The sequence below is a fragment of the Peromyscus leucopus genome, chromosome 15 (assembly GCF_004664715.2).
Source record: "Peromyscus leucopus breed LL Stock chromosome 15, UCI_PerLeu_2.1, whole genome shotgun sequence".
Lineage (NCBI taxonomy): Eukaryota > Metazoa > Chordata > Mammalia > Rodentia > Cricetidae > Peromyscus > Peromyscus leucopus.
This window is the reverse complement of record NC_051076.1, coordinates 32,781,540-32,794,263: the sequence shown is the minus strand read 5'-3', so window position 1 is coordinate 32,794,263 and position 12,724 is coordinate 32,781,540. Positions and strand designations below refer to the sequence as shown.

General features: G+C 51.3%; 1 protein-coding gene across 1 annotated transcript in view; it reads left to right on the top strand.

Annotated features, from left to right (window-relative positions):
- Gpa33 (glycoprotein A33) overlaps window positions 1-12,724 on the top strand; it is a 36,403-nt gene that overhangs the window by 20,218 nt on the left and 3,461 nt on the right. The window contains exons 3-4 of the mRNA XM_037211293.1: window positions 1,575-1,791; window positions 6,853-7,008. Of these exons, the coding sequence (XP_037067188.1) occupies window positions 1,575-1,791; window positions 6,853-7,008 (373 nt within the window). The remainder of the gene's footprint in view (window positions 1-1,574; window positions 1,792-6,852; window positions 7,009-12,724) is intronic.

Genomic DNA, 12,724 nt, shown 5'->3' with positions numbered 1-12,724 from the left:
TAACCTTATAATAAACAGAATTCTCCAGCGAGGGATATAGCTCAGTGGTAGAATATGTGGGAGACACCTAGGTCCAATCCACATATACACTGGAAAACAAAACAAAACAAAACACAACAAATTCATTATTGCTCAAGTACAGTATTGCTACCAGGATGAACTGTGAACTATCTGGTGTCACACAATGTCTCAGATGTGACGTAATCTGCAGAGTTCAGGCTCTGAGTCACAACACCCAGGGTCATCTCAGCTCTGCCATTCACTTACGCAGGTGAACTTGGGGAACATGCTTAATCAGCCTCTTAGCGCCTCGGTTTCCCCCTGTGTAAGATGGATATGATCATAATGTCTACTGCACAGGAGTGTGGTGAGATCTAGTATAACATACATAAGTAGCAGCTATGGCCTTTATTGCCCAGGCTCAGCTCTTCGTAATCTGTCGCTCACGCACACTGTGCCACTCGGGGTTGAGAATGTTGCCTCTACAGTCTAACGCATTTACCCGACACCCACACACACTGCTCCACTCTCCCAGCTGTTACCTGGTTGATTCACAGCTGCTTTTCAAGCTTCAATGCAATTGTCACCCTTTTTAGGAATCCTCCCCCGACTGGCCAGTCTCGAATCTCATAACCATAAGACACCGTGGTTGGTTGTTTCTCAAACTCAGTAGTCTCTGAGGACAGAATTCATGAACTGTATGCCAGGGACATGATAGGTAGATTGTCATAATGGCTAGTAACGGTAGACACCACACCAGGCAGACCCCAACTGCTCTGCTTACAGCTTTGGTCCACACAATGCTATGAGATGTGTTGTCATCAACTTCTCCATTTTGTAGGTGAGGACGCAGGGACTCAGAGCAGTCAAGCGCATAGCTCGAGGACATTCAGCTAGCAGCAGCCGAGTTAGGATTTGATGGAAGCAGTCTGGCTTGGCCGTCTGTGGTGTGAGCCACAAATGTGCTGCCTCGTAAACATCGACGAACAAATAAGTGAATAAACACATTCCAAGGGCAATAGTGAAAATCCAGTGAGCTTGTAGTTCGAGCGTGGTGGCCTGGTGCCTGGTGCAGGGTGGGGCTCAGAAGTGCTGGGAGAGGGAAGGCATGAATGAAGGACGCGGGCCATAAACGCCAGTGCTACTCCAAGACAGCCTCGTCTGCTCTCTGGTACTCCAGGGTGTGCACTTCTATGTGGTTTCTGCTTTGACTCAGGGATTCATGTTGGCTTAGAACTTGCTGATAGCCAAGGGTGGCTTTGAACTTCTCCCCATCTCCACCCCTGGAATGCTGGGATGATTGGCATGCACCCCAAGTGTCCCCACGTGGTGCTGGGGATCGGACCTAGGCCTTTATGTGTGGTAGGTAAGTACTACCAACCAAATTACAACTCTGGCCCCTAACATTTCTATTTAAAGCTTTAAAATCTAGAGCTAGCTACTTAGGAATCTGCCAGGGGGCACTGCACATCTGTTTGAGACACTGTTGGTCCACGCATCTGGGCTCTGGGGGTGAAAGACTGGGTGAGGGCAGGCCCACGCCAGGGCCTGGCAGCATTTCTCCTTTCTCTTAGGAAAGAGTGGCCACTTGGAATTTTTTGACGAAAAGCTACATCTACGGGACCCGTTACGAGAACCGTGTGAAGATATCTGACGATGTTGACCGGTCAGACGCCTCCATCACCATTGACCAGCTGACCATGGACGACAATGGTACCTACGAGTGCTCCGTCTCACTCTTGTCAGATCTGCAGGGTACCCTCAAGTCTCGAGTGCGCCTCCTGGTCCTCGGTGAGTGTCTCCATCTTTCCCTCTAGGAAGAGGGTGGGCACAGGAGTCCTGGCAGCAGAGTACCGCCATAAATCCAGCCGCAGCAGGGGCTGATCGTTAGCCCTGCATTCTACTTGGCCTGGCCTATTTCAGAGCGGAGTCAGGGTTCCTTTTCTCCCTGTGGAGCCAGATACTGTCAGGGTTCTCGGTGAACAGCAGGCTGTTTCTGAGGGCAGAGGCGGTGGCTTTGGAGTCGCCCCTTGCTCCCTCTGCTTTTTTTTTTTTTTTTTTCTGGTTTTCGAGACAGGGTTTCTCTGCGTAGTTTTGTGCCTTTCCTGGAGCTCACTTGGTAGCCCAGGCTGGCCTCGAACTCACAGAGATCCGCCTGGCTCTGCCTCCCGAGTGCTGGGATTAAAGGCGTGCGCCACCACCGCCGCCGCCGCCTGGCTCTCCCTCTGCCTTTTACCTTCCACACCAACCCTTCTTTTTCCCTGCCGCATTCATTTCTGAAGAGAAGGGAAGGGAACTTCCAAATAATATTCAGATTCTCGTCTTACCTCAATCAGTACTTGCTCCTCAGAGGGCCAATCGTGACTACCATAGGTGATGGGTCTTTCTGATCGCCAACTCAGCTTCACACTGTAGTCTTCCCATGCCACCTCTAACAAAGGCACCGTCACAATGGGAAATAAATGTGTCCCAAGATACCTTCCCTTTCATGGGAGAATTGGTTTGAATTTATTGTTTTGGAAGGACCAGGAAACTCATCTGCTTTAGTTTCTGAGTAAATGAGGCTCAGGGAAGAGAAAGGAAGTAATTGCCTCAAAACTAATTACTGGGGCTCACATTTTAGTGAGCACCTTGTCTATGTCCAGTATTATGAAATGCCCCCACTCCCCCACCCGTCCTCCTGGGAGGTAGCCACTTTGTGCAGGAAAACAATGGATCCTTCCTTTCTCTTTTCCCTTTACACTGCCTGGCAGAATTTCTTTTAAATTGTGTATGGTTGTTGCTGGACTTATAGAAAGCACTCTAGTGTGTCAGAATATACAGCCGCACACACTAACGCTGCATAAAGAATAATTGAGACCTCTTCCCACCCTGCCACTCTGAGGCAGCCAGTGGTAATGCAGGCAGGCGTCCTTCCAGCCATCTCCCCGCTTTCTCTCACGGTACCCCAGGCACTCACATGCTTTGCTCTTCCCGTTGAAGAAGTGAGATAATATAAAGCACTTAGCGATTTGCTTCTAGACAATGCTCCATTGCACACCTCTCCAGGCCAACACACGCAGACCTGCTGCGAGAGAGTACATTCCATCTCATGGTTGCACAATGGCTTACTCAAGTGTTTCATACTGCTGGATATCGAGACTGGTTTTGTTTTTGTTGTTGTTGTTGTTGTTTGTTTTTCTGCACAAACAATACTCAATATACCCCTCTACCTCACTTTGTGTGTACGCATATATAAAAATCATACATGCATATACATATAAGGATAATGTATACACAGACACATAAAGTTTGCGTTTTTTAAATACCTGCCTGCCCTGTCTTTTGGGCAGAGGATTTCAGCGAGTTGAAAGGGAAGTGGAAGGAACCCCTATAAATCTGAAGCCTGATTCTGCTGGTCCTCCAACCACACTTCTGTCCTCACACCAAGGAGCAGCTACTTCTAAAGAGGAACAAATTAACCTGAAGAATGAAGGACACACGTTTAACCTGGGAATATGGAATTCATTGAAACTAATCTTTCGCTTTTTAAAAAAAGAGACCTTTTTTTTGGTCCTACATGCTAATAAACCCAGCGAGATTTTTTGTGAAAAGTTTTCTTTCTCCGTGTTTTTATAGTCAGATGCTTTTGAAAGGAGAAAGGCTTTAATTATACGGGCGGCTTATTTTGGGCAGGATAGCAGGAAACTCCCCAGCCTTAGCCTCTAGGAGCTAGCCTTGTCTAGCTCACCTCCATGAAGTTGCGAAGCTAAAAAGAAGACTTCGAGGCCTGTGTGCCAGGTGGGATCTTTGCTCTGGCCTCTGGCGCCCCCTGCTGTCTTTAGAACGAACAGCCGGCATCGAAGAGGCTTTGGAGCCCGGGCGTTCGCCTCCATCCTCTATGGCCCCTCTCCCAGTAAATGCGCAGGTAACATCTACATGTTACTTGTAAAACAGGCCATGTGAGGACAAGACCCCCTCTCCCACCAATACTCTTAGTCCCCGCACGTGGGACTCTTTGAACTAGATAGGATTCGAGGGCCCAACTGTTTGTGATTGGTGCGCAGGAGATCTGGAGACGGAGGGCAGGGGTGCACCTGGGATGGGGTCAGGTAGGAAGTTTAGGGCCTGTGGTCAAGAGCCTGGGGCAAAAGCTCTCAACCTAGTCCTCCTGAGAAGCAGGTCTCCCTTGCTGGCCATCACCTCCGCTTCCTTCCGAGGGCAGTTTCTGGAGTTCCTTGCCTTCCTTGCCAAGGAGTGGAGGAGTAAGCCGCCTAGTCTTTCACCGTGTCCATTTGCTTTTTATGCTTCAGTAGCTGGTCTCCAGAACTCTCCTTCCTGCTTCTGTCCTGTGTCCCCGTCCCGCTCCTTGCAAAGAAACCCTAGCTCAGAGAATCCCACTGCACTCCACCACTTAATCTGACAGGGCATGTGGGATCTCGCCGCTGCGAGCCTCCTGCTAAAGGCATGCCTGAGGCTGGCTAGGTAAGGGCACCGCAGGGTACCACAGTAGGGCCCAGAAGAGAAAGGGAAGCCCAGCAGGAGTACCCAGAGGGTAAGTCCACCTCTCCTGCACCCCGGGGGCTGCTTGCTGGCCCAGCAGGATGCGCAGGAGGTTGACAATTAGCCAGCTGCTGGCAGGGTTTCTGCCCACCTGCTCCTGCGGGCCTGTCTTTGATCCTCAGAAGCCTGGCTTTTGTTTGGCAAGAAGGGAGTGCCTCTAATGTGTCTGGTGGTTCCCTACCTGCCTGGCCCAGCTGTGTTAGCAGATGTCAGGCACTCCTAATAATAGCCTGCCTGTTTCCAAAAAGAAAACCTGCAGCTGCTGGACTGGAAGAGAAAGGAGAGTTAGGGACCATTCTTCCAGCAACTTCCGGGTGGGCTAAGGCTGGCAGGAACCCCCAGGATGAGTGGCCGAAGCAAGCCATCGGAGCGGGCATGCCATGAAAGTAGAGGGACAGGCCCTCTACCCAAGGACATCAGTGACAACTTTCCTGTGTGTGTGCTCCCTTCCTCGCCCCTAAAGATGCTTCCTGAGGTCTCGTGGATCCATCCTGCTTCCCCTGCCTAGCATGCTCATCTCTGCTCCAATTCCTGCCTCCACCTTCACCATGGTGACCTCCAGGTCACGCCCATATGAGGTGTTGGGTCGCCATCCTCTGCTCCAGCCGTCTTGTCCCCTGCTCTGTCACTGTTTCATTGTCCTTTTATCCTCCATTGGATTCCTTGACTCTCTCACAGCGTCACCCCAATGCCCAGCATCGGGAGGCAGAACCCGGCTACCTAATAACCTTTATAGAACCACCCGCTTCACCCAATGTGACGTTAACAAGGCTGAGGGAAAGACCCAGGCTTGGGGTATCAAGGAGCCAGGGGACCAAGGACAGATGGTTGGCAGTGCCTGCTGGGGCTTATAAACATTTTCTGTGGCCTTCCTTGATCACGTCTGCCCACTCCATCTCTTCAGTCACATTCGCCACCCACCCTGCACTGCCCGGGGTCCGGCTTGCTATCTAGCTGCTTGTGCTGATTCCATTTTATTAGCAAAGCAGGGGGAGAGGGCGGTGGTAGGCCCACAGAGAACGTTCTGAAGGAGCTGCAGCTGAAGGCTGCAAAGACCATCTAACCTAGTGGGAGGAAACCCTGGCCCGCTCCAGCTCACAGCCCACCCTGCCCTTATGGTTCTAAAGCTTCATTAAAACCAGAAAATGCAAGGGGGAGGGAGAAGGTCTCCAGAAGGAGGGGCTGGGGGGGGATAAACATGATCAAAATATATTGCATCCATGTATTCATTCACGTTTTCAAAGAATAAAAAATATTACACCATCCCCCAAAAGAAAAAAAAACCAGCATTGGAGACAATATTGTGGTCTACAGAGCCTACAATTGCCCTGTGGCCCTTTACAGGTCAGGCTCGCTGTCCCCTAACTTTAGAGGTCAGGAACACTGTGATCAGTGCCCAGTCTATAGCAGAGAGAGCTCTCATGGGTCAGCAGAGCAAGTCCTGGGTCTGGAGTCAGGAAACCTGGGTTCTAGTCCCACCTCCGCTAGGACCCAAGAACAAGCGTCCCTTCTGTGCTCCATGGCCCCCGTCTGTAGAAGTCTGTAGAATGGCTGTGCTGGCCATGTTTAAACTCCCACAATTCCAGAGAGCACAAGAAGCCACACTACCAACCAGCCTGTCCAGGGGACTCTTTCCCTGAGGGGTTTGTTTGCAAACAAACTCTACATGACACCAGCGACAAACCAAAGCGATTCTCCCGAAGCTCAGCTTGGGGAGCTCACGATACCTAGCTGAGTTACACGCAAAGCGTGGGTGAGCCCACGGCAGCCACAGCGCTGGAATCACACCTCAGCCCGGACCGCGTCTCCACGGCTGTAGAGATGGACAGTGCCCCCTTCCGTGAGCCTTCCACAGTCCGTGTACTCTAGATCGAGTCAAGATCATAAACAGTGAGGGCAGAATCACCTACACATGGCCACCGGCGCAGGACGGCGTGGCTGAAGCTGGGGCGGGGGTTCGAGAGCCGTCCTGAGCCCCTCCTTCCCTGAGGGCGTGTTAGCACCCCGCAAGCCCCGCCTGAGGGTCTCGGAGAAGCAGTCACCGCTTCTCGGAAGAAGCTGACACTGTTAGGCTGGGAAGAGGGCGCTAGACCACACAGCCTCCGGGGGCTGCCGTTTGAGAGGGTGAGATGACAGTGGATATTTTGAGGGTGACTTAACTTTATAATGTTGACTCTCACCGCCAAGCGATGAGCTTCTCTGCCTGCTTGCCTCTCTCTGTGTGTGTGATGGGAGCGGTGGGTTGATAGCTAGATACTGGGGCAGCCAGTAGTTGTCCCCATGCAACTCACGACTCTCTTTCTTTCCCAGTCGCACCCTCCATCCCGGACTGCGGCATCCAAGGGGAGCCGGTGATTGGGAACAACATCAATCTGACATGCCTGTCTGCCGAGGGCTCTCCCACCCCACAGTACAGCTGGTCGAGCTACAACACCCAGAACCAGCCGCGGCCAGTCGCCCAACCAGGTGACAGGGGCATCAGGGAAGGCGGGTGCGCCCCACATACAGGTGTACCCGAGTGGCGAGGGCGACCAGAGGAGACAGAGGCTGACGGAGCTATCAAAGCCCCCTTTCCCCAGTCCCGTCCTTGGGCTGATCGTCCCTCAGAGCGTTACCCATGCACCTCACAGCTGCCAAAGACAGAAGTGGCTCCGAGAAGCAGATGATGTCTGTTCCCCACCCCCCACCCACCCCATCCCGCCATTCTCTAGAGGAAGTGTGTCCTGCTAAGCCTGCTAAGCCTTGTGCGCAGAAACACTAGGGCTTGCTTGTTCTTTGAAGCACTATTATGGCCTAAAGCCCACTTTTGAGGTAGGGAATCTCCTAGTCCCCTTTCCCATCCAGACCAGTCCCTCCCAGACACCACCACAAACGCACCATGGACTATTAGGGTCCTTGGTCTCAGGACAGGCTGTGGCAGATTTAGCCCTAGTTGCCCGGAGACCCATTTTGTACTGGGCAGCCGATATTTGACCTTTAGGTCAGGAAACAAACTAGAAGGAGGAAAAGGAAGAGATGTAGGTGGGAGAGGAAGAAAAGGGGGGTGGGGAGGAGGAGAGAGACGGGGAGGAGCTGGGACTGTGTAAACACCCTGCTGCCTTTGTGGCCACCTGTGTGGAAATCCCCTGGGCTGCTGGAGTCCACCATCTGCCATGGTGGCACCAGAGAGCTGAGACAGGAACCGAAAGGTTCGAAAGATGCTTACCAGGTTTAGCCTTGAGGTCTTGCAGTCCTGTGTGTGTGTGGAAATGGAACAGAGAGGTGAGAGCAAAGCCTGTGGGTGGGCACCGTAGTCCGATATTTCTTTGGGCCACCAGTTTAATGATAGACTCATTATTAAAATATGAAAACTTGACCTTAGCTTAGGCTTGTTCTCAGCTAGCTCTCATAGTTTAAATTAACCTATTTATATTAATCTACCTTCCGCTACATGGCGTTATCTTCCTCCAAGTACAGCATGTTTGACTTGCTTGAGTCTGCTGGCAAAATTTGCATGTCTAGAGTCCTCCTCCTCTTCCTCCCTCTCCCCAGAAATCCCACCTGTCTCTCCTGCCTAGCTCTTGGACGTTCAGCTCGTTATTAAACCAATTAGGAGATGCCTTAGGCAGAGACACATCTTTACAGTGTAAACAAATACTCCACAGCAGGACACACCTATTTTGAGAAGCTGAACCGAGGGAGGAAGAACATCCTGAACCCTGAGGAAGGCTGATGGATGAACGCCCCTCTCCTTAGGTTTCCGTCAAACCAGAGTGGATTTTATCATGCTATTACTCATTTGGAGGCCAAACAGTAACTTCTTAAAAACAAAGTTAGTAGCCAGGCTGGGCGGTGGTGGCACGCGCCTTTAATCTCAGCACTCGGGAGGCAGAGGCAGGCGGATCTCTGTGAGTTCGAGGCCAGCCTGGGCTACAGAGCGAGATCCAGGACAGCCAGGGCTACACAGAGAAGCCCTGTCTTAAAACAACAACAACAACTACTACAACTCCACAAAAGCAAACAACAATAACAAAAAAAACCAATAACAAAATCAGACTTAGTAGAACTCACTTGACTCGATGTCAAAGGGATGATGCAGTGTGAATTTCCACAACCTTCTAGCTTTGCTGGCATGCTTCTGGTTTGCTGATTTTAAAAACATTTTAAAAATTGCGTTTGTTTAGTGTGCACATATGCGCAAGCGCACCACAGTGAGAGGTCAGAGGGCAACTCGTGGGAGTCACTTCTCTTCCATCACGTGAATCCCAGGGACTGAACGTGGACTCAGGTTGTCCGAACTGGCCGCGGGTGCTCTCACCCACAGTCGCCTCACTGGCCCCTGGATTGCCAGGTTTGGAATGTCTGGGATTTTTGTTGGAATCACCTGGCACTTGTCCTCAAACACTGTGGTCTTCTGTCTCTGCCCTCTATTCTGTATTCATGGCCCGAGGACACAGTGATGTGTGACTGTCATCTATCCAAGTGTGCACAGGGGGGTCCAGGGCCGGAGGTCGTGAGGTCATGAACTGCAATAGCTGACATACAGTGGTGTGTGAGAATGTGTGAGGGATCCGGGAAGTTTTCTTCACAAAGAGGATGTGTGAGTCGCCCTATGACCTGGTGCTTAAGAGCAGCCAGGGGTTTGAATCCTGGCCGTGCTGCTTGTTACTTTGCTGTCTGTGCCTTTGTCTCTACATCTGTCAAATGGGCACAGCACCAGTGATCCTCTCAGGCTGTTGCTGTGAAAGGGAAGCCAAAGTACGTAAAGTGCCAAGATCAGTGCGTGGGCAGCTCAGGACTCAGTCAGCTCTAGGTGTCGTTAACTATGTGCAGCAGGCCCTTCAGAGAGGAGGACAGCATGGGAACCACGGCATCAGTGGGGCTGAGGGGTCGGATGCCTGTCCATGCAGAAATGATGGTGAGGGGCTGCTGATGGGAAAGACAGGAGAGATGGAGAGGGGCCTGTGTGTCAGCCTAGGAGGTCGGACTTTCCCTGTAAGCACTGGGCTCCTCCTAGAGGCCCCACAAATGGGCACCCAAATCACAGCTCCTCACCTCCACCTCAAGAGGTCGTCAGGGGCCACAACTTAGTTTCTTGACCGACTAAAAGTGGGTGAATCCTGAGGGTGTGGGAGGAGGTTAAAGCAAGATTTGCTTCTCTGCTTTATCCAGCCCTGAGTTCAGATTTTCTCGTCTTGGAATTCAGGCCCAGAGTGACAGAAAAGATGGCTGCCGTGGTAAGACGTCTTGATGAGAGCAGCTGGTCACACTGCATCTGCAGTCGGGAAGGAGAGAGAGAGAAAGAGAGAGAGAGAGAGAGAGAGAGAGAGAGAGAGAGAGAGAGAGGAACACACACACAGAGACAGACAGATAGACAGACAGACAGACAGACAGACACACACACACACACACACACACACACACACACACACACACACACACACACACGAATGCTGCCACACAGCTCACATATTCAGCCCAGGATTCCAGCCCAAGGGATGTCACTGCCCACGGCTAAGGCAGGTCTTCCCACCTTAATCAATCTGGACCGCTCCACACAACCATGCCCAAGGCTGACTTGACCTGGAGTGCCTCACAGGCATGCCCAGAAGCTTATCCGCTAGGTGGTTTTGATGCAGATTGGCAGTATTAACGATGGCCGTGATGATCACCATGCAGCCATGTGTCTGGACAATGTGATGGAGGCAGGACACCCTTCCCCAGGCCTCGTGTTCCCAGAGTGCCCTTCAGAGAGAGCCCAAGAGTCCTGTTTTAACTTTGTAGCTGTAAGTCACTCACAAGTTCTCCCATCCTGAAAAACAAAACCACAAAGCAACAACAACAAAAAACATAACAAAAGCTGAGCTGGTGCTATTACCTTCCTTGAAGTAAGAGACAGTTTCCCACAGGAGGGCTCTGAAAATGCTTTAAGAACTGTGTTCCAGCGAGTGAGTGTCAGGAGTGGAAGGAACAGGAATTTGGAAGGAGACTGGAACACTTTAGAGGAGGAGGTAGTGAGAATAGTGAAGGGTCCACCCCCACAGCCTGGGATGAGAGGTTAGCATCCAGAGCTTACTGACCAGCCTTGGTGGGAGGGGACAGAAAGAGCAGATCGGTATCTTGGGGTGGTCAGGGCTTCTTAGCGCTTCAGCAGAAGACAGACGACTGTCATGCATCCCCTACACTGACCACAAGGTGTCGCCATAACAACGGGGAACTGGGTTTCTGACACTAGTGGGCTCTTTCAAGAAGGGAAGGGAGCCTGGGATCCCCAGTTCAACCAAAGCCAATTGGCGGCATGGGGTGAGCGCTATTTCATCCAGAGATGTTTCTAGAACCCATAGTTTGCCTCAGAGACTAGGGGAAGGATGGTGCTGGCTCATGCATCAGGAACCCCCGTGATCCCACCCCTAAGCAAGGCCTAGAGCTGCCCCGGGGTGCTGTGGACACCCGATTCTCACTGAGCAGCAAGCACACTTTCCAGGGGACCTGATGCCAGCACAAGACCTCCTAAGCACATCTGGGGTCACTGAGCACTCTGTAGACTGCTCCTTCAAAATCCTCTTAAGAATAACCAACTCCATCGGGGCTGGAGAACGGGAACGTTAATACTCTGAATCCCAATCAGGGGTTCCCATTGCCCCCCCCCCCTCCCGGCATAGTAAAACAGCTGCAGGCCACACCCCCAAAACTTCACAACCATAGTGATTTCTACACTTGCTTTACTTGTGGACAACTCTTCAGTATCCTATACAAATATCACATGTATGTATACCAGAAAGCACTCAGGAGCGGAGCTCTGCAATCCAAGGCTGTCACGGTTTACAGAAAATATTACTTTGAGCTTTCAGGGAAGAATACGAAGAAAGTGGTGTATCTGTGAGAAGAGGAGGAGAAAATAGTATCAGTGAGCTGCGATTAAGGGGGATTTTATCTTATTCTCTCTTCTTTTAGCGGCTTCCTCTGACCCCCAGACAAGAGTAAAACCCTTCACCGTGAGTTCAGATACAACCTCCATTTTGAACCATAACCACTCAAAAAATCACCATTGTTTCATGTGTGTCTTCCTTAGTGGATTGGATAAGCCAGAAGGGCAGAAACTCTCCTCATTGAGGAGTCCGGAGCCGTGAGGGTGACGTAGGTGTTTTCAGTTGGAAGTGAGTTGACACAATAGTTTTATGTCATACACGGATTCTTACCATAGGCATGCATTGTTTTTTACAGTGCACACGTGTTTTTTAAGCATTTATTTACTTATTATTAGTGTGCATGCACATGTATGTGCACATGTACATACCAGTATGAAGGTCAGAGGGCGCCTTGCAGAAGCCAGTTCTCTCCTGTGGAGTTGGAGGAGGGGGATACTTGCTTGACAATACTTCCACACAAGAATGGCGGAAGGATGAGATGACTGTGATGTGGAGAGAGGGTAGGACATAGAGAACTGCCAAGCATGGAGGTCGGACCTTGTGTGGGCTGCTGCTTGGCTTTGCACATGGGGAGCAGCAAGAGAGGACACAGGCAGGATTGCAGGACCAGAGCTGACGTTTGTCACCATACTAAAAGCTCAGAACGCAGGGCTGGGGTGGGGAGTAGTGCAGTCAGTAAAACGCTTGCCACGAAATCATGAGGACCTTGGTTTGATCCTCAGCAGCCCACATAAGAGCTGGGCACAGCAGCGCCTGCCTGTGATCCCAGCCCTGGGAAGGGAGAGACAGGGCTCCCCCAGGGCTCGATGAACATCCACCGAGCAGCCGAATCAGTGCACTCCAGGTTTATCGGGAGACCGATCACAAAAAGTAAGATAGAAGAGAGACTGAAGACACCTGGTGTTAACTTCTGGCCTCCACGTGTGTATGCATATGTGCATGTATACATATGTGCACGCACATACCTACATGCACACACACACACACACACACACACACACACACACACACACACACACACACGAGCTGGCTACTGAAGATTAGAGAGCCTCTGAAATGTCTGTGGGGTTGGAACAGGTCTCTCTTGATGACTTAGACCGTACCCTGGGGGTGGACGGCAACACTTGGCGGTAGCAAGGTCCTGATGAGGCTGGCCCCGCTGTCATGACCAAGGTCCTGATGAGGCTGGCCCCGCTGTCATGACCAAAGGTCTCTGAGAACAGGACACGCACATAGGCTGTCAAGGTTCAATCCCACGGGAGCATGGATTCAGG